This window comes from Lygodium microphyllum, chromosome 5 (genome assembly GCF_053477565.2).
Source record: "Lygodium microphyllum isolate KBCC chromosome 5, Lygodium_microphyllum_v1.1.10, whole genome shotgun sequence".
Classification (NCBI taxonomy): domain Eukaryota; kingdom Viridiplantae; phylum Streptophyta; class Polypodiopsida; order Schizaeales; family Lygodiaceae; genus Lygodium; species Lygodium microphyllum.
In genome coordinates, this window is record NC_141139.1 from 71,891,196 (window position 1) to 71,917,139 (window position 25,944).

A 25,944-nucleotide genomic window follows, 5' to 3' on the forward strand; every position below is an offset into this window, starting at 1 on the left:
TTGATCCAACATGGCCTTGAGAAATATGCTCAAGAGAAGCAAAGAGATAAATATGATGATCAAGGATATAATTTACTTGCAAGATCGATTAAAGCATTGTTGGAAATGAGGGACTTTTCTTGCTTATATGTTGTTCTAGGCTTCTAAGATGAAACTAGCAAGTTGCAACAAATTTTCAAATTATCAAAAATATTGTGAAAGATGTAAGAGGAGAAACCCCTTATTATTTAGTCATCTTATATATAACTAGTGAGATCCAACCAAGGGGAGTACAAGTGAGATCCAACAAGACTCTACTACTTAGATCTACCTCTTAAAGAAGGGATTGCAAAGACAATGCTATAGAAGCTTCTTTATACTTATATCATAGGAGCTTGTAGTATTCTTTAACGATGTACAAAAAATGTATAATATAAATGTTGGTTGATATCTACTATGAGGGTTGAATGGACACTTTCTTCTCATCACAACCAATATTTATTCTTATTATTAGCCTATAACATAAGCTATGAAATAACATTTTCTATACGAACCCTTGATTGGATTTTTATTTGGTCTCGGCCACAACCAATCTTCTAAATGCGAATACCAAACATGTCAAGTTGAATAATCAAGCTTTAATAGGGATTACCATTATCAATAACTGAGGGCAAAAACCACAAAACTTGCTTTTAGCGACTTGAAAACCTACTTTTAACATTTATCTATCTCACACCAACAATCTAATGCCTTTCTGAGATTGACCTGATCAAGTCCATGTGCAAAGTCACCTACCTTTTAACAAACGGCTCCTTTTTCCATGTACAAGAGTAACCGACTAAATTGAATACTTGTATCAAATTGAAAAGTGATAGATATTTTATTGGTTTGGATGTATTCTATGAACTATCTATTTGTCTAACCTTTTGTTTGTTACAATGGACCAAATGCAATCATCCTAAATTGGCTTACATCAAGCCCTTATCCAATCTTTATTCTAAGAAACATAAAAACTAAAATCAAACCCAATCAAGTATACTAGTTTGCAATGTTGGATAAACAAATTGAGACCTTAAAACTTCTTTAAGTACGAGTGAAGACTTTTATCAATATTTTCCCATAGTAATTAGTGGATCCTAAGATGACATGGTTTATAGGGAAGCTCTAATCTAATGCCAATAGCGAGCAAAGCATTGACAAGGTTAAGGGGTCAAGGGGTAGCCTACATTAGAGCATAAGATGCCAACAGATAAACACAAAGGTATATGGGCCAAAGGGTCAAAGGATAGGCAATAAATGTGAATATAGTTACTAAAAGTCAATCTAAATATAGAGTTCATGGATCTACCTAAAGATACCAACATGATGCTAAAACAACTATCATCTTGAGTGATTGGGAGGTTAATTGAGCTTTCCCTAACTTATATGCTCGCTAAAGGCAAGGCTTCCGCATGTGTATGACACAAGATCAAACGAAAGCCAAGATTTGGCAAGGGGCGAATGGAGGAAAATAAAGACCAAAGAACGTCATGTGAACAAGAGATAATATGTTTTTCCCTCTAATGTAAAATTAAAAACGTCTTACCACTTGCTCTTCTAGAAATAGTCATCACCAATTGAAACAACTTCAAGTTGCCTCTTTATATTTGGTAAAAACAACAAAGTGAAAAAGGAGATCAACAAAAAGAGAAAATCAGTCCAACTTTGCATGTACGAGCATTCATTGGTTGACAACATGCAAGGGCAATATTTGTACCTCGCAAACATTACTGCCATTTACAGATCTAGAAAGATTATATCACCATTAGTCTTGATGAATATGGAGTATTTGTGGCATGCATTCCCTACACCTTGCCTTTTTGGCAGGTCCAAAAAACAATAAACAACAAACTTGCAGAATCTTCCAAGACGTGTCGGTCGCACATGCCAGGAAGAAAAGATTAGCACTGGTGATATTATGAAGTAGAACATTGTCCTGTCTACATAAAGAATCGCCTTCGGCTGGTGTCCATATCTGCCTGGTAACAAAAGAATGACAAATTACTGTCTAATATGAATGCTACTAAACAATGTTATACTTGAACTAAGTGTATGCTGTAAACAAAGTCAAGATGTCATTCATTCTATCAAGGGGAACTGCACCAAAACATCTTTATGGCAATAAGATCTGTGCTTCCACCACCCAAAACAAAGGAAGGAAACATATTAGTGTTCAGCTTATTTGCTCACATGGCTTTCAACCACTGATTCCAACACCCCTCAGGTTAATAACCTTCATAGTCTGATACATTTCAACTGCATTTTCTAACTGATGCTATACAAAAAGCTGACTAGCTTTGAGGAGAGACCTTTGATGCATATACTAAATTGCCTCTTTTTCCCAGCAAATATCTGAAGCAGCCATGAGAGAGGATTGCATCGAGAACAAAACCACTCAAAACACTAACCAGTAGGCCAGACAGCAATAAATGGGAAGCCACCATCAAAAGACATGCATGAGCTCAAAATTGGCAAGTAGATTTCATAAAAGAAGACAAGTGTGAATTTACCTTGTGCACCCATTCATACTCTCCATATTTTGTATCAAATGTTCCATGTTGTAAACTTAAGAGCTTAAGAGTAAACCGTGGTCCACATTCCTGAAACCCAAGACCACAGTGCTTAATACTGGCATGACCAGTACTGCATTCATAGAATTGTAAGACTCTTAAGGTCCACAATCAGATATTAAAAATGACTTAAGACTTCTACCAGCTGTCATTCTTTGAATTACAAAAAAATTGGTACTCAGGTATGACACCTAAAAAAGGTACACCACACGAGGTCAATAAGGATTAACCAGAAAGCAAAGAGCAATGAACCTGTAGCCTTGCAATGACGGCCTCTTTCTTGGCCTGTTTGACAGTTCCTTGAGGGTTCTTGCCTGTGCTCTTAGTCTTTGAAACAGCTTTAGTATTGGCATCTTTGATTTCCTTCGTTTCGAATATGTACCTACCAAAAACAGACACAAAGGTTGAGAGATGAAGACCGTACCAAGACAGAACATGCTCTAAACTATATAAAGTAGCATGTGCCAAAGACATCCACCTATTTCTCAGAAAGTTGCTTGCTTCTTTTAACAAATGCTTTTTTTAAAGACAACAAAAGAAATATAGAAAAGATAGAGAACAGACTCCTGCTCAAGGCTGTTGGGGGCTGCCTGAGGCTGTGGGGAAGCCATTCTAGAGGTGGATAGCTGCTAATAGGTTGGATTGCAGCCATGAAGAAAGCCAAGAACTATAGGCGACTGCTCCGGGAAGCCCCAAGGCTGTAGGGGACAGCATCTACAGGCTCCAAGGCTCCAAGTAACCTGTCCAAGGGCTGTAGACAGCAGGCAACAGCATTCCCGAGGTATATGACAGCAGACAACTGCTGTTTAGGGCAGATTCTGGCAACAGATTCATCAATTCTCTCTCTCCTCAGCCATTTCTCACCTCCTGACATTTCCCTTCGCCATTTTTAGTATTCCTCAAAACCCTCAGCCACTTTGAAGATCCTGCCTATTAATTGAAGAACCAGTGATCACTAAAGCATCTGTGATAGAAGAATTCACAGCTGATCTAAAGAACTTGCCCATCTACATTTGGTTTGGCTTCCATGCAAATGTTCAAGGACCAAATTGTATTGTCTCCATCAGCATGGCAATGGAGCTTCTCTCTTGAGATCGGGTCTTGAGCATCCTTTTTCTCTTGGCATCCAACTTTCTTTCCTTTTCAATGAGGGTTTTTATCATTGAACCATCATTTACTACACTATTAGTTTGTTTATATTTTCATTCAAGTGGACTGCTACCTTGGTGGTTGTGCCTTTGCATTCTTGACTAGCATAGGAGCCATTTCCCAAGGCTGAGTTTCAAGCATACCTACGACACTTGGTTGGCATTGGAGCCATCTCCCAAGATCGAGTACAAGCAGATCCCAACTATCTTGGTGGTTGACTCTTTCTCCACTCTTCCAATTGGGGAGAGTCGGGTCTTCCTTCTTCGTCCATTAGATCCATTTGCAAGGTGGACCGCTATCTCAATGCTTTTCAACTAGCACAGAGCCCTCTCTTGAGGTTGAGATTCAAGCTTGCCTACGCCACTTCATCAACACAAGAGCCCTCTCCTGAGGTTGAGATTCAAGCTTGCCTATGCCACTTCATCAACACAAGAGCCCTCTCCTAAGATCAAGTTCAAGCATATGATCCACCTACCCAAATGGCTAATTCTCCTTTGCCTCTTCCAACTAAGGAATGTCCGGTCTACCTTCATCATCAAACTACATCATTTTGGTTATTGGCACCACAGAAAGTCTGGTATCAAACCCTCCACCTTCAGCATCGACATCCATGGTTGAGAGGGGGTTTCTACCCTTTCGTTGGTATTTACAGGTTTTTGCATTGTCATCAACATCTGTTAGAGATTAGTCATCCCCTGGACTACCATTTTTTAGGATACAGTCGGTGTAATCAATTCTCTCAAAAGGACACACATTTCCTGAAAGTTATTTGGGTATTTCCAACAATTGTAGTGTACGGGTAGTGGATTGCAGACAAGAGCAGTGCCACATGACAGGCTGTGGCCAGATTGCAGTTTTTTGAGGCTGCGTGCAGCCAGTCGGCTGCATTTATTGTGGCTTTTTGTGCTATTTATAGGCACTTTGCAACCTACCCTGCTCACTTGGTTTTCACGTGTTGGTGGAAGAGATCCAGCTTAATGAGATACATCAACAGACCTTGTACATCTTCCCTCTTCATTTCAGCATTCGTTGACTGCAGATTTCTATGCTCTTTTCTCTCTCCCTTTCTCTCCGTTCATTGTCTTTCAATCTTGTCCATATGCTTCCGCATTCATTGCACTCCAACAACATCAACCTCCCTTTCATGTTGTACTTACACCTTGCACTGCATGACCATCATCATCTTTGTAAAAGGGCACTTGGACAAGTGAACAAGTTTTTACTTTGTAATTCGTCACACCCATACCCACAAGTGGTTGGGATAGCTCGTCTTATTTGTGATGTGTTGCATCCGACTATCATTTTCTTTTCTCCCATGGGCACAGTTACTCAAAACCCCCCCAAAAAAAAAATCAAAGCGGTTTCATCGCCTTTGCAATTCCTAGTAGGCCATCGAGCAATCGATGAGTATCCTTTATCTGACACCTTGGCCTCTCTCAAGTGACCCTTTGGACTCCAAAGGTAAGATAACCATCACCTTTGTAGGCTTGGTAGGCCACTAGGCAACCAAGGTGCACCCTTTGTGCAATGTCTTGACTACTTTGGGGTAGTATACCTCGAGGTGATTATTAGCTTAAACTATGCTTGAAGTCCATTTTTGGTTGCAATTTTGGGCTTGAGAGGGGGTGACGGGCGTTGAGCTAAAACATGCATTATAAATTGACTAGCTCATTAAAATAGGCCCAAAACATGATTATTACCGAAAGTGCCATTTAATGACCACTTTCCTAGAGGGCATTCCCATAAGCCAAACTCTAATTTGGGAGGATCAACTCATCTATAAATAGACAAGCTGTCCACCACTCAGTCTTATCCCTTGTTTTACAAGTCCACATCCTTAGCTCTCTTGCTGCATTTTCTGCATCAGCAGCTGCCCCTACATCAAATCATCATCTTCTAGCTATCACCCAGCTCCTACTTGCTGCCGGTGATCTATTACTTTTGCATCCAAGCGGTTACATCACTGCATTAACCAATTCTAGCCCTAGAGACTACTATGTTTTGGTTTCCAGCCTGCTGTCCTTCCACTTTCAGCCCAATCTCAGCTCTAACGGGTGGTAACAACACTTATGATCCATCTCTGGTGGACGTCACTCTCCAACTACTCCCTCAACCCGCTCCCATGAGTGTCATCGGTTGTTGGACAACTCTTGCCTTTGACCATCCTATGCATTGTTTCATTCATTTATAGCTTTCATTTATTCACTTCATAGCTCTCTTTCTTCTCTGTTCGCTTTTTGCGTTTTTGTGTTCATGTTTGAGTTCTTTGTGTTTCAATCATGGTCATACACAGTGTTTCCACTTGCAAGCCTAGCATATCTCAACAATCAGTCCCACATGAGATAGTTAGAGCAAAGATAGGAGCACCACCTATTGTGGCTAAGGCCTTTTTCCTCTAGACAGTGATCTTTATGCATAGGCTTTGGAGCCTTCCAAGACAAAGATACTCTAGACTTGCTCTAGAGTCATCTAGACAACTAGCAATGCAAAGTGACACTAAATGTTGGTATGCTCTGACAAACACATGGATACAAGTACATGGGCAACACATTGATCGCCTTCCACCTCTACATTACAAATTCAACTCCCCTTTCTTAGAGTCAACTAAGAGGAGCTCATCAAGATCATCACAATGGACATTATTTAGCTGCATATAGCCAAGAATTGGTTGAGGCCTACCCAAGATCTTGGGACAAAACTAGCTTTCTACAAATTTGCAAGTATCCCTCGATGATTTTGTGATCCAACCAAGGTACATGGACACACACCTATTCCATGGAGTTCGATGAGCCATCGGTCAGCTTCAATTACGAATAGAGATTGGTCACTATGGAGCAATTTCCCTTCCAACAAAAGGTTGGGTCTGTCAGCTTTGCCAACTTGGGCCAATACTATAAAATCAGGGAGCTCTTCCACTACTTGTTTCAATAGGGATTTAGACCACTATCCAAGGTGATGGACTTTCCATATCAATAATGCCTTGGACTCTTCCTTTTGGAGATGCGTTGAAGCTTGACATAGAGATCACCTCTTAAAATCCCGAGGGAGGTACCTTGGGGATTCATGACAACACACTCTCACTTACTTTTTTAAAGTTGCAGCTACACATGGTACTTCGGAGCATAGCCCAAACTGAGTCATGGTTCCACCACAAGAAGTCACCTTAGACAAAGCCAGAAGAGATGCAAAGCATGCCGCCCATGGCCCGCCAATCCACATCTTGGTCAAGGCACTAACAGCAAATGCTGACGATACTAACACGTCCTTAAGCAACTCTACCTTGAGGCTTCAACTTATCCATGTTGGATAGACCCATCACCCATCAGAGATATCTTGGGATAATACTAACCCACATACAAGTTCCACATTGTAATAGATCCCTAATGATTTTTGTTCAGCTCTGAGGAAGCGCAAAGATTGTTGGGTATTTCGCTTACGCCTCACTTATGCCTACGCTCACATAGGAGTGTCAGTGATCAGTAGGACACTGGGGCGCTTTTTACTCTCGGTAGGAGAGGTTTTTTCCCCCAAACTTATGGTATTATTTCGTATGTGCTTATGACATACACTTACAAGCACTTACCGTGTTTGGGTGTGAACACCCTCTACAACCCTAAGGTTTAAGGGTTGTACCTTGTACTTTCGGTTTACTCTCTTTGAGTCTATTGCATTCAGTGTCGTGCTTCACTCTCTACTATCTACTGTTTTTTGTGTTGAGCTTCGATCCTGCCGTCCTCTCTCACGTTTGATATCAAAGCATTGTTGGGAATAAAGGGCCATCGTGCCTTTTATATGTGCACGGGTGTGAACGCACCCTTAGCACACTTGTACTTTCATATATATCTATCTAAAAACCTAAAGTGGTACACACTCCAATTGTACCCAAGAACATCTTGCATCTCTCGCTCTCACTCGCTGCTGTTGCTCACGTGTTTTGCTCTTTACCTGACATTTCATCGCCGGACATTGCATCTCCGCAGCGCATCACTCACTTCAAACTGGTATCAGAGCTTCGGCTAAGGTGTTCGCGCTTCTCGCAGTCCGTGCAGAGCTTCGGTTAAGGTGTTCGTGCTTCTCGCAGTCCACAGGTCACGTTTTTCAGCCAGGCGACATTTCCCAGGTTGCGCGCAGGTCAGTCAGTCATTTTCTGGTCAGCTCGTCACTGTTCTTGGACAGTGTGCAGTCAGGCGTGCAGTTCCAGGCAGCTTGCAGGTCAGGCGCAGGTCAGAAGTGACGTGTTTTGCTTAGGCGCTGGTCACGCAGGTCACACCAGGTCAGTTCGTGACTTTCCAGGCCACGTGCAGCTAGCGGCAGGTCAAAACGCAGCAGTCGTCACGTTACGGGACAGTTTTTCGTCAAATTTCTCTTGCAAATTTTTTTTATTTTCAAAGGTTTACTGCAAGCTGCCCCCTTTGCCCACTGACGGGAGTTCGCGCGTGTAAGCACAGTTCTGTGTTTTGGGCAGATTTGAGCCACAAATTTGGGGATTTGTCCGGATTTGACATGAGCAAGACACACAGTGAGATTCTGTCTCAGAAATTGCAGGAATTTGTGACATTTTGCCTCCGAAATTTGGGGCTTTTCATGTACATGTTAAAATTGGGCTGAAATTGACCCAATTTCTTGACATTGATGCACATTGGACCCCGTGCAATTTGGGGCTTTTGCTGTTTGAGCAAAATTTGTGCGCAAATTGGTCATTTTACGTACATGCGGGTTTAATTTCATGCAATTTGGATGCTTGACACTTGAAAAATTTGGGGGTTTTGCTGAAATTGCTTCATTTTGGCAAAATTGGTCTACTCTATGCATGTCAGAGACAGTGCAGATGTATGGTTGATGTTGTGAGCACAAAACCTTGGGGCTTTTGACCGTGCGGGTCAAATTTTATGCCCGTGGGTGCATGTACAGCAGAAATTGCAGCTAAAATTTGGGACTTCTCATGTAATGTGATGTATTTGTCCTTGGAACAGCTGTCATCAGTTGTGGAGTGCTGTAGCACAACATTTGGTGCTTCTGAAAATTGATTTGCAGATCTGAAATTTCTGCTTTTAACTGGTACTTATTGCTGATTGGTACTTGTTTGTACCTTGGTTACTTGTTTGACAGTTTGGGCCTGCATTTTCTGAATTTGTGGTCATATTTTGGACTGAAAATCATGGCTGGCAGCAGCGATAGCAGCCATCTTATGCACATCAAGAAACTTGAGGGTGCACATAATTTTGCAGTGTGGCAAAAGCAATGCTACAATATCCTGTTGCAGAAGAAGCAAGCTAAGCCGATCAAGGCCAAAGGGGTAAAGCCCGCAGATGTGGAACAAGATGACTGGGATGAGTTGAACGAGCTTGCACGCTCGACCATTGAGCTATCTGTCTCTGATGCTCTGCTGTTTAACATAGAGGGTTTGGACACTGCCTATGCCATTTGGACTAGACTGGAGGAATTGTATGCTCAGAAGAGTGCAGCTAGTAAGGTGTATTGGCTAAAAAAGCTTATGGATTTGCGGATGAAAGAAGGAACTGCTATGTCAAATCATCTGAGTGAATTCAACTCAATTTTCAGCCAGCTGGTTGCTTTGAAGTTTGTCATTGATGACGAGTTTAAAGCTACCTTTCTGCTTTGCACTCTACCAGAGAGTTGGGATACATTCACGACTGCCTTGAGTAACTCGAATGCTATGCTTATGTATTCTGACGTGGAAAGCTCTTTGCTTATGGAAGAGATGAATAGGCAAAATAATGCATCAAGTAAGTCGTCTAGTGCCTTGCATACCAGGGGCAGATCACAGCAGAAGGGAAAATCTGATGGCAAGGGTCGCAGCATGTCTCGCGGCAAGAATGTGGAATGCCACCACTGTGGCAAGAAAGGTCACTTCAAACGTGACTATTACAAGTGGAAGAAAGAGAAAGGAAAAGGCAAGAAGACAAAGGACAGCAAGGAAGAGAAGAAAGAGAGCCAGCCCAAGAAGAGCAGCGTCAAGATCGAAGAGGTGAATGTAGTCACTCAGGACAGTGACAGTGGGAACGATGTACTCTTCGTGTCTTCATGTTTTGATGCCCATGCATTGGTTGCCGATTCGGCTGATGACATGCATACCTGGATTTTAGATTCGGGCGCCTCCTTTCATGTCACCCCTTACTGAGATTGGTTTTCCGATTATACAGGCGGTCGACATGGTGTTGTCCATCTCGGGGACAACTCAGCATGTGATATTGCAGGCATTGGTACTAGGCAGCTAGATGATGATGGTTATCATACCACATTTGGCGATGGAAAATGGAAGATCAGTACAGGATCTAGAGTCATTGCCAGGGATTCAAAGAGTGATACTCTGTATCCTCTTCATGTATCTAGTGTGCGTGACCATGTTGTCGCAGTAATCGAGCAGCCAAGTGTTTCTTTGTGGCATGGCCAGTTAGGACACATGAGTCAAACAGGAATGAAAGTTCTTTCTCGTTTGGGTTACTTGCCTTGTCTCCGTTATGCTAATTTTGAGCATTGTGTCTATGGTAAGCATGCGCAGACATCTCATAAGAAATCTCTTTCTTTGAAATCTTCACCTCTAGAGTTAGTACATTCAGATGTATGTCAGATGCCAGGATTGTCTTTGGGGGGGAAGAAGTACTTTGTCACCTTTGTTGATGATGCTACACGGAAGGTATGGGTTTACCCCATTCGTAGCAAGGATGAAGTACTTGACAAGTTTAAAAACTTCTTGGCATTGGTTGAAAATCAGACTGATAAGACACTTAAGTGTCTTCGCTTTGACAATGGTGGGGAATATGTGTCCAAGACCTTTCAGGCATTTTGTGACAGCAAAGGGATAAAAAGGGAGCTCACTACCCCTCATAATCCACCCCAGAATGGAGTTGCAGAGCGTATGAACAGGACTATACATGATAAAGTCCGTACTATGCTGTCTCATGCTGCATTACCCCATGGTTTTTGGGCAGAGGCTGTTATGACAGCCGTTCACTTGATCAATCGGTCACCAAACAGGTCTTTGGGGGGGAGGGAGTCCCTCAGGAAGCGTGGTCGGGCAAGCCACCTTCTTATGCTCATTTACGAGTGTTTGGCTGCGAGGCTTTTGTGCACATTCGTAAGGAAGACCGCAGCAAACTTGAGCCAAAGTCCTGTAAATGCATATTCCTAGGATATGGTGACGAGGGTGAAATGGGGTATAGATTGTGGGATGCCGTGAAAAGGAAAACAGTGCGCAGCAATGATGTTATCTTCCGGGAAGGTCGCATGCATAAACAGCCCGAAAAGACTGAGGAGGTTCGTAGGGTTGTATTCCGGGAAGAAGTACCTTTTGGACAGCAAAATGTGCCCGCTGTACAGCAGCAAATACCTGCTGTAAATGAACCTGCGAATGCAGAAAATGATGCTGGAAATGATCAGCCAGCCATTGCCCATAATGATGAGCCACTAAATGTGCAGGAACAGCCAGGACAGCAAGCTGTTAATGTTGATTTGCAGGCTGAAATGCCAGGACAGCAAGCTGTAAATGATAATATGCAGGCTGAACAGCCAGCAAACAATGATCATTGGGTTAGGAGATCGTCTAGGGCTACTAGACAGCCTGACAGATTTGTTCCTGGTGCAAATAATGTGGCTGATTATGTCATGATCACTGACTGTGGTGAGCCGTCATGCTTCAAGGAAGCAATGGACAGACAGGACAGCAAGAAATGGTATAAAGCCATGCTGTCAGAGATGGAATCTCTTGAGAAAAACGGCACTTGGGACTTGGTGCAGTTGCCTAAAGGGCAAAAAACGCTTCCATGCAAATGGGTTTATAAGATGAAGGTCACTTCTGGTTCCTCGCCAAAGTACAAAGCCAGATTGGTTGCTAAGGGGTACAAGCAGCAACATGGAGTTGATTTTGATGAGATCTTCTCTCCTGTAGTCAAAATGACTACATTGAGAACCATTTTGGGCTTGGTTGCAGCTGAAGATATGGAGCTCATACAGATGGATGTAAAGACTGCATTTTTACATGGTGATCTGCATGAAGACATATATATGCAGCAGCCTGAAGGGTTTGTGGCTAAAGGCAAAGAGAAGATGGTATGTAAGCTCAAACGGAGTTTGTATGGGCTGAAGCAAGCACCAAGAGAATGGTATCATAAGTTTGATACATTTATGCAGTCTCAAGGTTTTCAAAGAAGTCAAGTGGATCACTGCTTGTACACCAAGAAGGCCGCAGATGGCAGCCTAATTATCTTGGTTCTATATGTTGATGACATGCTGATTGCTGGCAGGGATACTCATGCCTTGGATTCATTGAAGCAAAGTCTTCATGGCAGCTTTGACATGAAGGATCTTGGTGATGCAAATCACATTCTTGGCATGCGAATACTCAGAGATAGGTCCAAAGGATTACTCTTTCTATCTCAACAGGAGTATGTCTCTAAGGTTTTGCAACGTTTCAATATGGAGGGGGGGAAACCAATTGGTGTTCCATTGCCTCCATATGTGAAACTCAGTGCAGAGGACAGCCCTATATCTGATGATGAGAAGGCTGAAATGGCCAAGATTCCATATGCTTCAGCTGTTGTTGGCAGCTTGATGTATGCTATGGTTGCTACACGTCCTGACATTGCCTTTGCAGTGGGAGTGGTTAGCAGATATATGGCAAACCCTGGCAAAAAGCATTGGAAAGCAGTGAAAGGTATCATGAGATACCTCAAAGGCACAAGTGATTTGTGCATCTGCTTTGGAAAGCAGAAGGCATCTGTCGTTGGCTTTACGGATGCAGACTATGCTGGTCATGCGGACTGTAGAAAGTCCACTTCTGGGTATGTGTTTACCTTCACAGGAGGAGCAGTGTCTTGGATCTCCAGGCTACAGAAGTGTGTTGCATTGTCTACTACAGAGGCAGAGTATGTGGCTGCTACTGAGGCATGCAAGGAGGCTTTATGGCTTTCACGTCTGGTGGGAGATCTTGGCATTACAGAGTTACCCGTTCTTCATTGTGATAGTCAGAGTGCTATCATGCTAGCACGGAATCCCGTCTTTCATGCAAAGACGAAGCACATACAGGTGAAGTATCACTTCATCAGAGATGTACTTGACAGCAAGAGCATTGAGCTTGTCAAAGTGCATACAGATGATAATCCTGCAGATCTTCTCACGAAGGGTCTTCCAGCAGAGCGGTTTGCTCATTGCCGACAGATGATGGGAGTTGGATAGATATATGTATTTCAGCTTTGTACATACTTAAACTTAGCTGATTCTTTTCTCCTCTTAAGGCACATTGCCTTTAGGTGGGAGGTTGTTGGGAATAAAGGGCCATCGTGCCTTTTATATGTGCATGGGTGTGAACGCACCCTTAGCACACTTGTACTTTCATATATATCTATCTAAAAACCTAAAGTGGTACACACTTCAATTGTACCCAAGAACATCTTGCATCTCTCGCTCTCACTCGCTGTTGTTGCTCACGTGTTTTGCTCTTTACCTGACATTTCATCGCCGGACATTGCATCTCCGCAGCGCATCACTCACTTCAAGCATTGCCTCTGCTCAGCTTAGTTGAGGCCCAGTTCAACTTAGCTCTGCTCAGCCTCTGGGAGCTTCTCTACTTAGGTCTCAACCTCAACTTTCAAAAGGAGACACCTTGCTCCTCTATCTTGCATAGCAGTGCCTTGTCTTGTAGCAGCTAGACCTGCTTCTTGGAACCACCTAGCTAGATGCTAGTTGTCCTGTCAATCACAGCACCCTACTCGTCACGCCCAACAGCAGTGCCCCGCCATCCTTTAACTGCCTGCGTCTGTGGCAAATGCAGCCCTTGAGCCACCCGTTCGCCATCTGCCACACAAGTCCAGTCTACCCCGTTAACGTCAATCGTCAACGTCAATCGCTTCACCCATCGACTATGCCCTTGCCCTGCGCCGTTTTGACCCTGCATCCACAGCTTTGACACCCGCTTGCTCGCCTGCAACGTCCTACCCGACAGTTCTCACGTCATCAGTCGCACGCCCTGCTAGTGCTCGCCACACACCTGTGCCGCCAGTCAACGGTCCACAGCTGGTCCGTCTACTTAACGACTATACCCGCCTAACACCTGCTTGTCGAATTTGTGCCAATCAACCCGTGATTTTTGTGGTAAACGTTTTTTTAATTGTTTAGTTCCGGCATAAATTTTTGGAAGCAGGGGTTCCTACGCAGCAAGCAAAGCATTCAGAAACATGTCTAGGACACACTGGACGCAAATTTATTGGGCATATTCATCCAAAATTTTGGAGCATTTATGTTTTTTTAGGACATTGACATATGTACTACAGCTACAGTCACACAAAACACATTTGAGGCAAGAAATTTTGGTGATTTTGTTGGTATAGTGTTGCTGAATATTGATTGCACATTGGACTGCGTGCATTACAGACAGTTTTGACAAAGTGCATGTCTGTACACTAATTGCAAAAAGTTATTTCCTGCAATTTTTGGAAGTTTTCAAATTTCCAATGTGGTCCTACTTTGACATTGCTCTTTTGCTTTTTCTTGGTAATTGATAATCATGGCAAATCAGGGCGGAGATGTTTTCACCTATGTATCCAAAGAGGACAGATTTGGTTAAAAATAACTATTCACTTTGGTCCTTCATGATGAAGAATATACTTGTGGCCAAAAATCTTTGGAATTATGTCAGTGGCGAAGAAGCTAGACATAGAGTTGTGGCTCCAGCTACTCCTCCTCCAGGAGGACGTGCACAATGGGCACCTCAGCCTGCCCCACTTCAGCCAGTTCCCCAAAGAACAGCAACTCAAAAAGCATGGGGTACACGAGATGCACAGGCTTTGTGTTAGATTACGGGAACAGATTTCTTGAGATTGATGGAAGCACGAGTGTTCTTCACCTCCCAGCCACGCCTAGATAAGTGTTGGCCTTCAAGCTTATCTCTTTTCCAGCCGTCAACTTGCTGGAGTCCTACTATTTCTGGACTCCCTTACTCTCTAGGCTCCCCTTGACCCCGTTCGGGCGCCCAAGATCCCGGACGGTCTTTCTCGTGCATGTTCCCCTAAATTTACCTTAATGTAACATTAAATATTCCTTTTAATGTCACATTCCACACTTATGACCTTAATGTGACATTAAATATCACTTTTAATGTCACATTTCCTTGCCCTTAAGAATCGGTTTCGTCCTCGAAAACGATACTTGGAAGGTCTTACTGTAAATCGGGAAACCTTTTCTTTAAAATACTTACTCGCTCCCATGTTGAGCTTTCTTCTGAACAATCTTTCCACTTAACCAAACATTCTTGATAAATAGTATTCCTCGTTCGTCTATTACGAACATTTAATATTTTTTATGGTTCATGTGGATTAGATTGGTCATAGAATAACTCCTCAATATCATCATTTAAGATTAAATTATCCAAATCACCCAGCTTCTTCCTTAATTTGCTTACATGAAAAACTGGATGTATTTTACTACCAGCAGGTAGTTGGAGCTTGTAAGCCAATTCTCCCACCCTTTTAAGTATTATGAAAGGACCACAATACCTTGGTGAAAGCTCTGGACAATGTCCCTTTTTCATAGTTTTAGTTTGTTCAGGTACCTTAAGATAGACCAATTCTCCTTCTTCAAAGGAGATGTCTCTTCAGTGAGGATCTGCATATGCTCTAGCTCGACTTTGAGCCTTTTTAATATTTTCTTGAGCAAATTTTAACATATTATTCATATCCTCCAAAAAGTCTTTAGCTGCCTGAACCTTTTCCTTATGCAGTCCTACTGCAAAAGGAGCTCTGGGCTGAAACCCATACATCAACATAAATGGACTATATCCAGTGGAAGAGTGTTTGGCACTGTTATATGCAAACTCTGCTATCGGTAAATACTCTTCCCAATTAGTTTGCCTTTTGCTTACATATGCCCTAAGCATATCTTCAAGAATTTGGTTAACCCTTTCAGTTTGCCCATCTGTTTGCGGATGATCCGCCGTACTCATGCTAAGTTTAGTATCCAATTCCTAAATACCGCACGCCAAAAATGGCTATCAAATTTTCTATCCCGATCAGAAACTATATTTGCCGGAAGGCCATACAATCGGTATATGTTCTCTACGAACAATCTAGCCAATTCTGGTGTTTTAACATCAGTTGAAGTTGGAATAAACCTAGCCATTTTGGTTAACCTATCCACAATTACCCACACAGAGTCGTGCCCCCTCTGTGTTCTAGGTAGAGCAACAATAAAATCCACGGAGATACTCTCCCATTTTCCCGAAGGAATTTCTAATGGATGGAGAAGTCCTCCCATTTTTAATTTTTCAGCTTTATTAACCTGGCATTTATTACATTTGACCACATAGTCAAGGACGTCCTTATTCATTCCAGGCCAATAGAACTGCCTTTTAATAAGACTATAAGTCTTATTAACTCCTGGATGTCCCGCACTAGGGGTATCATGACACTAAAAAAGTATCTGGCGCCTTATTTCTATATCTTTCGGGACACATACCCTACCCTTGTAGAGTAAATAACCATTATCAATGGTAAAATTCTTCCACTTGAATCCAGTTTGAGCAACCCCTGATGCTCCATTTCCTAGTTGAACATCCTCAGATATTCCTTCCTCAGTAGAAGCACTTTCATTTGGATCCCTATTTTTTATTGCTTCCCATATGTTGGAATATGCCGGATCAACCTGGCATTTCCCTTTTAAAGATTCAAGCAAGCTGGAAGTGAACTGAGTAAAACTCAATTCATTAATGATGGGCATTCTGCTGAGTGCATCAGCTACTATATTATACTTTCCTTTTCTATATCTTATTTCATAGTCGAACTCTTGGAGGAGTTCGGCCCATCTGGCTTTACGCCCATGTAAATCTGGTTGATCATTAAGCCATTTAATGCTTTCATGATCCGATAAAATCAAAAGTTTGGCACCATACAAATAATGCCTCCATTTCTTCATTGCATGTACTATTGCATACAGCTCCCTCTCATAAACAGAATAATTCTGCTTTGCACGATCTAATTTCTTGCTTTCAAAAGCAACTGGTCGACCTTCTTGTAATAAGACTGCGCCTATTGCCTTGTCACTGGCATCAGCTTCAACCACAAATGGTTTATTGGGATCCACTATTAATAATACTGGAGCTGTAGCAATAGCTACCTTAAGTTTTTGAAAACTTTCCTTTTGGTCTATTCCCCAATTAAAACTTTTCCCTTTCCCTTTAAGTTGGTATGTCATTGGAACAACTATTTTGGCATAATCTCGAATGAATCTACGATAAAATCCAGATAAACCTAGGAAGATCTGCAGCTCTTCCAGGCTCCGTGGAGGTGGCCATTCAATAATTGCCCTTACTTTTTCTGGATCCATGTTGATTCCCTCTTTCGAGATTATATGCACTAAATATTTGACCTCTTGTGCAAAGAATTCACATTTAGTTTTCTTCGCATAAAGGGAATGTGTTCTTAACAGTTGGAATACTAATAATAAGTGTTCCAAATGTTCTTCTCTTGATTTACTAAAGATCAAGATATCATCCAAAAAGACTACTACAAAATGTCCTAGATAGAGCCGTAAAACACAATTAATCAGCTTCATAAAAGTAGCTGGTACATTAGTGAGACCAAAAGGCATCACTAAAAAACCATAATGCCCGTATCTAGTACGAAATGCCGTTTTGGAAATATCTTGTGCCTTAATTCTTATTTGGTGATAACCTGATCTTAAGTCTATCTTTGTGAAGAATTTTGCCCCTTGCAATTGATCAAAAAGATCTTTCATTCTGGGCATAGGAAATTTATTCTTCACCGTTATTTTATTAAGTGCTCTATAGTCAACACAAAGTCGCATAGAACCATCTTTTTTCTTTACCAATAAAATTGGTGAAGCCCAAGGTGAATTACTAGGTTGAATAAATCCTTTATCCAGGTAATCCTTAATTTGTCTCTCAACTTCTTGATGCTGTGTTTCACTTAACCTATATGGTGGTTTTGAAATTGGATGTGTATCCTTATTTATATCAATTGGGTGATTTATTTCACCCCTATCTGGTGGAAGGCCACTAGGTAAATCAGAAGGAAACACATCTTTAAAATCATCTAACAAACTGTTCAATTCATTATTTACATTCAATTCGCAAACATAAGAAAATTGTTGCTTTATATTACAGGAAGTAAAAGTATTTTGTACAGGAAAAGACCATAGCATATATACCTCACAAACTTCCTTCTTTATCAGCTTCTGAACTTCAGTAGAACACAGCAAAGGATTATCAGATACTTCATGTTCACCTTGAATGACAAAAGTCTTACCATCCCTTTCAAATTCCAGTGTATTATGGTGATAACTACGTTTCAAGGATGGTTCCAATCCCCATAGCCACTCCCTCCCTAGAGCAATGTCAGCTCTTTCCATGTTCATTATTTTGGAAATCAAGCTTATCTTTATATCCTTGAATCTCGATTTCCAAATTGGATACCATTGTATCCCATATTTTATTGTCTTGGCCTTGCATCATACGCACAACGTATTGATGCTCACTGTTTTGTTGGGGAAGTTTCAATTTTTTGACAATTGCATAATTTATAAAATTATGTGTGGTAGAGTCATCAATCATGACTCTAACCCGTTTTCTAGCTATCAATCCATGTAATCTAAGTAAATCATGTGGCCCAAAGGTAGGCTGCCACAAAGAAGTTGACATACAACACTTATGTTGTACATCCATGTGCAAGACCTCTAAAGATTTATACTTTTCATGGCCCTTTAATTCTAAGGTCTGCACTACATGGATTTGTTTTCCTTTTCCCTTGCCCTTGTCCTTTTCTTTGTCTTCCCCCTTTTTCTTTTGAGGGCAATTCCAAGCAGCATGGTTAGGAGATAGGCAATTAAAACACAATTTTTGTTTTTTGGCCTTATCAAAGTCATCAGGACTTAGCTTTGGCCTCATACATGGTTTCTTTTCAAAGGGTTGTTTTTTACCTTTGAAAAATGGCATTTTTCTTTTAAATTTGCCCACAAATTTTGAGGTTTCTAATTCCTTAGACTTGGGCTCCATATCAGTGAGACTGGTGAGTGTACTTGGACGCGTACTATCTTCATAAATTAATGCAAATTTAATTGCCTCTTCAAGCGTCTTAGGTAAACTCCGTTTTACTTCCTTTTTACAGGCTTTATCCAGTCCCCTAATGAATCCTCTTGTTTTTTGGAATTCATCAATTCCTTCCAGTTTGAGGATTATCTCACGATATTCCTCCAGATATGTCAGTAGGGGTCGTCCCTTTTGTCTGACATAATCCCAATCTTCCCAATTTCTTTCCATTTCATTTTCAGGAAGAAATTCTTTTAAAAAGACGGATTCAAATTGAGCCCAAGTTTCAGGTATTTTATTCGCCTCCTTTAAAGTTCGCCACCACTTATATGCTTTGGGCCCCAAAGTTAAACTGGCCTCCAATGCTTGGAGATGTGGTGGGGTGTTTTTTAATTTATGTAAATCTTCCCATTTTTGGAGGAAATTAAAGATTGTATCTTTATTCCTATCTTTTTCCTCCCCGTAAAATTGAGGTGGTTTCATATCCTTTAAAACCGGATTATCCCTCAATTTATGGTAGGTTTGGGGTTCCTTAGGATCTCGCATAGTCACATCTAAATCTTTCGATGAAGATGGGACATCCGAGATTTCTATCTTATTCTTATCTCTTTCCAACAATAAAGTTAGTTGAGATTTTATTTCAGTAAGTGTTTGAGTTAAAAACTCCATTTGAACCCCCTGAGTTTGCACACGAGCAGAAAGATCATCAAATTGCTCTCTTGTGGCAAAAAATTCTTCCCATTGTTCTTCTTGTATGTCTGGTTCATGGGGATCTACCATAGGTTGATCCCCGGAACTAGGACTTTTCATTACCCTTTCTTTCCCTTTTTCTACTATTAATACACTGGAATTGGAAAGCAAAAATAAGAAATTTGCATACAAGATAAAATACTTCCCTGATTTTAATGGCAGACTGTGACTTCAATTGTATGAAGGCTGTAGCTTCAGTTGTATATGAAGTTTTCTGCCTGTCTCACAGCAATCGCAGTCTTATCCGCCTCAGGAGCAGTCCTATCCGTCAAAGCAATCTGATACTGGCAGCTCCACTTCTGGTCCTCGCGGATGCTGACGGCTGCACGCCTGGTCTGGTTGGTCTTCACGCTGGTCTGGTTGGTCTTCGCGACCTTGGTCCTTACGTTTTTTTTTTTTCTTTTCTTTTCCTTGCCCGTCACGAAACGGGTCACCCTTAATGTGACGTATCCTTCTCTGCTCGGTACGAAATGGTCACATTAATGTGACGTGACGTGGCTTCTCTTTTTTATTTTTTTCTTCACGGCCCGTTTTCTTATGTGACGGGGCAGGGCGGAAGTACTCCGTCGGATCGCGTGACGGTTTTCTTATGTGACGGGGCAGGGCGGAAGTACTCCGTCAGATCGCGTGACCGTCAGGAATTAAGTGCCGTGAAGACGCGACGGGACGGAACGCTTCTGGCTTCCGTTTTTCTTCACGACTGACTTCCATTCACATTCGTCACTGCTCTTCTGTTGAGACCTTCAGGAATCCTTACGGCTACCGGCTCTGATACCAATGTTAGATTATGGGAACAGATTTCTTGAGACTGATGGAAGCACGAGTGTTCTTCACCTCCCAGCCACGCCTAGATAAGTGCTGGCCTTCAAGCTTATCTCTTTTCCAGCCGTCAACTTGCTGGAGTCCTACTATTTCTGGACTCCCTTACTCTCTAGGCTCCCCTTGACCCCGTTCGGGCGCCCAAGAGCCCGGACGGTCTTTCTCGTGCATGTTCCCCTAAATTTACCTTAATGTAACATTAAATATTCATTTTAATGTCACATTCCACACTTATGACCTTAATGTGACATTAAATATCACTTTTAATATCACATTAATGTCACACTTTGTCACTGATTGCATTGGCAATTCAGTGGTCAATCATCCCCCACATTCGTTCAGCAACTTCTTCATGAGAAGCTAGGCTAACTTTGGAGCAGATATTTGTAGGCAAGAATGAGACTCGCATCCCTTTCTTAAAGAAAGAGCTAGAGACATTGAAAATGGATGAAGGTGATTCTATTCAGGATCACTTAAACAAAATTCAAGACTTGCGAGAGCAACTCATGAATCTTGATGAGTACTATTCGGATGCACAGATGATATCTACCACTTTGAACTCATTATCTCCTTCGTACTTTGCTTTTCATACGGCCTTAAACCTCACCATGAGAATTTCTGAGTAGCCAATCACTTTTCTTCAATTAGCCAGTTTGCTTCTAGAGGAGGAGAAAACAAGAAGAAATAGTGGTGTGGATGCTATAGCCTTTGAGTAGGCTTTTATGGCTAGACGGAAGGGCAAAGGCAACCAAGTGAAGAATGCTCCGTAAAGTTCTGGGACTTTTGGCACATCGCAGGCAAGTAAAAAACAAGGGGACACACAAGCCAAAAAGGGCAAATGCCATTACTGTAAGAAGCTAGGCGACTACATCACTGAGTGCAAGAAGCGAATCGCCAAGGAGAAGGAGGAGTCAGGAATGTCTATTTCTGATGCTCCTTCCACTGCTACTGAGTCCGCGTCCTTTGTTACAGATAGAGACTACTGTTTTTACACATGCAGTTATGGCACCTCTTGGGCAAATCGAGCATTTAGCTCTACTGAGAATGCAAGCACTTGGTTTTTTTATAGTGGTGCTTCTAGGCATATTACATCTCGCAGAGATTTATTTGCTTCTATTAGTGCTGCTCCAGTTGGCAAGTCTGTACAGTGTGCCAACAATGCATCATACCTTGTTAAAGGTATTGGGGAGATAGTGCTCACAGCCATTGATGGCTCTATTCTCCGCCTACAGGACGCTTTGTTTGTGCCAAGCATAAAGAAGAATTTGCTCTCTATTTCTTCTTTGGCATGTTGTGGATTGCAGGTCACATTCGATGATGACAGATGCACGGTGAGAGACAAAGAACACATGACATTGGTCTTGACAGGCACTTTATGTCATGGGATATACAAGTTGAATGCTCTTTTAGTTGATCAGTCAGCGTTTTTGACATCCACTCTTACTCCTGCTATGATACAGACAGAGTTATAACATGCTAGGATGGGGCATGTGAACTTTGGCAGCTTGATGCTCTTACAACGTATGTGGATGCTAGATGGATTACCTCTATTGGAGAGACCTCCTGAGTACTTGTGCGAAGGATGTATTTTGGGAAAAATGCATCCCTTTTTTGTTTCCCCATGATGTTGCTTTTAGAGCAACATCCAAGTTGCAGTTAGTGCATTCAGATGTATATGGGCCTATGCAAACAAAGTCATTGGGAGGATGTTACTATTTTGTGACTTTTATTGATGACTTTACTTGATTTTGTTGGGTCTACTCTTTGGTCAAAAAGTCAGAAGTATATGATGCATTCTTGGCTTTTATTACACTTGTTGAAAACCAGTCTCGTTGTAAAATTAAGACTCTCCATTCGGACCGAGGGGGGGAATACATGTCCTCTATACTAAATTCTTTTTTGTTTTTAAAGCAGAACGGCATTGTCCATCAGTACACTACTCCTTATACTCCACAGTAGAATGGGGTTGCAGAGAGGAAGAATCAGTCACTCATGGAGATGGCTAGATGTATGCTGAAGGCAAAGAGCTTGCCTCACAGTTTTTGGATGGAAGCAGTCATGTGTGCTTGCCTCACAGTTTTTGGATGGAAGCAGTCATGTGTACTTGCCATGTTTTGAACAGATGCCCCACCAAAACTTTGAAGAAAATTACACCTTTTGAGGCTTGGAATAGCCGGAAACCTTCTGTTGGACACTTTCGTACCTTTGGGTACCTTGCATATGCACATATTCCAAAGGTACTCGAAAAAAAGTTGGATAACAAGGCTATTAAATGCATTTTTGTGGGTTATAGCAGTGAAAGCAAAGGCTACAGACTCTATGATCCTGTTTCTAAAAAGGTGTTTGTTAGTAGGGATGTATTATTTGATGAAAAATCAGAATTGTTCCTGGCTGGTTTAGACACATATTAGGCTGTCCGTGGTGTATTTGAAGGACTGCTGCCCATTACATTTGGTGATTCAACTGGAGTTTCAACAAGTAAACTCAATGTCCTTTGGAAAAAGCAGAAAATCAGCCATTGGCTGATCTGAATATTCAGCAAAGTGCTGAAACTGAAATTCAGCAAGAGCTTATGCACACTCAGGAGGCAAGACAAATGCCTAGATGGTATTTACAGACTATGAAAGATAGTCAACTAGATGCACCCATGGCTGGTCGTACTAGAAGGCAAGCTCATATGCATGATACTGCACATACCATGGACTTCGTTATGGTAGCAACCACCCTTGATGATGAGGAGCTTAAATGTTTTGAGGATGCACAATAGAGTGTGCATAGGATGGCAGCAATAAAAGCTGAATTGGATTCTATTACTAAGAATCAAACATGGGATTTGGTATCTTTGCCATTTGGGAAGAAAGCCATTGGAACAAAATGGGTCTACAAGCTGAAATGGAATGCAGATGGATCCATTGACAAATACAAGGCAAGGCTTGTAGCCAAAGGCTATGCACAGAAGAAGGGCATAGACTATGAGGAGACATTTGCTCCTACTTCTCGTATGACGACCATCAGGTCTATGGTTGCTTTAGCTGCTCATTATGGATGGACTGTGCATCAATTGGATATTAAAACTGCATTTTTACATGGGGAACTTCATGAGGAAGTATATGTACAACAGCCCATTGGTTTTGCAGTTGAGGGCTTGGAACACTTGGTTTGCAAGCTGAAAAAAGCTTTGTATGGTTTGAAACAAGCTCCTAGAGCTTGGTATGCAAAGATAGATGCTTTCTTGCTTAGCCAAAGTTCATAAATAACTCATCTGAGTCTACCCTTTAAGTATGTAAAGAGGGGGGATCCATGCTAATCATTTGTCTTTATGTTGATGATCTCTTGCTTACACGGACACATGCTGATCAGATTTCAACATTCAAACAAAATTTGCAGCAAACTTTTGACATGTCAAACTTGGGGTATTTGCATTATTACTTGGGCATTCAATTCATATATGATGCTAGAGGTATTGGGTTATCACAGTCAAGATACATTGGTAAACTTCTTGAGAAGTTTGGCTTACAGGATTGTAAGTCAGTTTGTACACCAATGGAACCTGGACTAAAGCTGTCATTACATGATGATAGTGATTTTTTTTATATACACACATATGCTCTAACAGTTGAATGTCTTATTTACTTATGCAATACTCGGCCAGACATACAATTTGCAGTTTCAGTCCTGAGCAGATATATACATCAGCCACGCATGTCACATTGGCAAGCTGTTAAGCGTGTCTTCCATTACTTGCAGGGTATTAGATCTCTTGGATTGCTTTATGCCAAGGAGGGACCACTGCAGTTACATGCTTACAGTGATTCTGATTGGGCTGGTGATTATGATTCACGTCACTCCACTAGTGGCAATTGTTTCTTCTTGGCTCGTCTTGCATATCTTGGCTTAGCAAGAAACAGTCCACTGTTGCCACATCATCACGTGAAGTTGAATACAAGGCAGCTTTCACTACCACAGTTGAATGCGTATGGATTAGATGCTTGCTAGCTGATCTAGATGCATCTGTTACGAAGCCTACTGCTTTGTTCACTGACAGTCAGAGTGCCATTGCAGTGGCACGGAACCCAGTGTTTCATGCATGAAACACATTGAGATACATTATCACTTTGTCAGAGAGAGGCTACATGCAGGTGATATCAACCTTGTCTATTGTCCTACCACCAATAATGTGGCAGACATCTTCACCAAAGCTCTTCCTCCTGAAAAATTTGAAGCATTTCGCCATGCTTTAAATTTGATCTCCTTTGGTAGCGGATGATCCTTGTACTCTTGATCACTCTTCACTCCAGTGGGGTTTGTTGGCTATTTCACTCACGCCTCACTTACGCCTACACTCACATAGGAGTGTCGGTGATCAGTAGGACACTGGGACACTTTTTACTCTCAGTAGGAGAGATTTTTTCCCCTAGACTTATGGTATTATTTCGTATGTGCTTATGACACACAATTACGGGTACTTACCGTGTTCAAGTGTGAACACCCCCTACAACCCAAGGTTTAAGGGTTGTACCTTGTACTTTCAGTTTACTCTCTTTGAGTCTATTGCATTGGGTATCGTGCTTCACTCTCTACTATCTATTGTTTTCTATGCTGAGCTTCGATCCTGCCATCCTCTCTCACAAAGATCGAGACACGCAATGCTTGCTAGCAACAGAGAGAGAGACAAAGTGTAGAATAGCGAGGAGAGTGAGCATGACTTGTCGGTACAATGACAAGTGTACATCTTTAGGTTTTTAGATAGATATATATATGAAAGTACAAGTGTGCTAAGGGTATGTTCACACCCGAGCACATATAAAAAGCACGAGGGCCCTTTATTCCCAACAACCTCCCACCTAAAGGCAATGTGGCCTTAAGAGGAGAAAAGAATCAGCTAAGTCTAGGTATGTACAAAGCTGAAATACATATATCTATCCAACTCCCATCATCTGTCGACAATGAACAAACCGCTCTGCTGGAAGACTCTTCCTGAGAAGGTTTGTAGGATTATCATCTATGTGCACTTTGACAAGTTCAATGCTCTTGCTGTCAAGTACATCTCTAATGAAGTGGTACTTTACCTGTATGTGCTTCGCCTTTGCATGGAAGACGGGATTCCGTGCTAGCATGATAACACTCTGACTATCACAATGAAAAACATGTAACTCTGTAATTCCAAGCTCTCCCACCAGACGTAAAAGCCATAAAGTCTCCTTGCATGCCTCAATAGCAACCACATACTCTACTTCTGTAGTAGACAATGCAACACACTTTTGTAGCCTGGAGATCCAAGAGACTACTCCTCCTGTGAAAGTAAACACATACCCAGAAGTGGACTTTCTACAATCCGCATGACTAGCATAGTCTGCATCCGTAAAGCCAACGACAGATGCATTCTGCTTTCCAAAGCAGATGCACAAATCCTTTGTGCCTTTGAGGTATCTCAAAATACCTTTCACTGCTTCCCAATGCTTTTTACCAAGCTTTGCCATGTATCTGCTAACCACTTCCACTACAAAGGCAATGTCAAGACATGTAGCAACCATAGCATACATCAAACTACCAACAGCTGAAGTATATGGTATCTTGGCCATT

At 41.8% G+C, this 25,944-nt stretch overlaps 1 protein-coding gene across 1 annotated transcript in view; it reads right to left on the reverse strand.

Moving 5' to 3' along the window:
- Nucleotides 1-1,665: 1,665 nt before the first annotated feature.
- Nucleotides 1,666-25,944, reverse strand: part of MEE49 (Ribosomal RNA processing Brix domain protein) — a 60,514-nt gene continuing 36,235 nt past the window's right edge. Inside the window, exons 9-11 of the mRNA XM_087677947.1 lie at nt 2,841-2,970; nt 2,529-2,618; nt 1,666-1,997 (exon numbers count right to left, since the gene is read on the reverse strand). Of these exons, the coding sequence (XP_087534073.1) occupies nt 1,959-1,997; nt 2,529-2,618; nt 2,841-2,970 (259 nt within the window). The 3' untranslated portion in view covers nt 1,666-1,958. The remainder of the gene's footprint in view (nt 1,998-2,528; nt 2,619-2,840; nt 2,971-25,944) is intronic.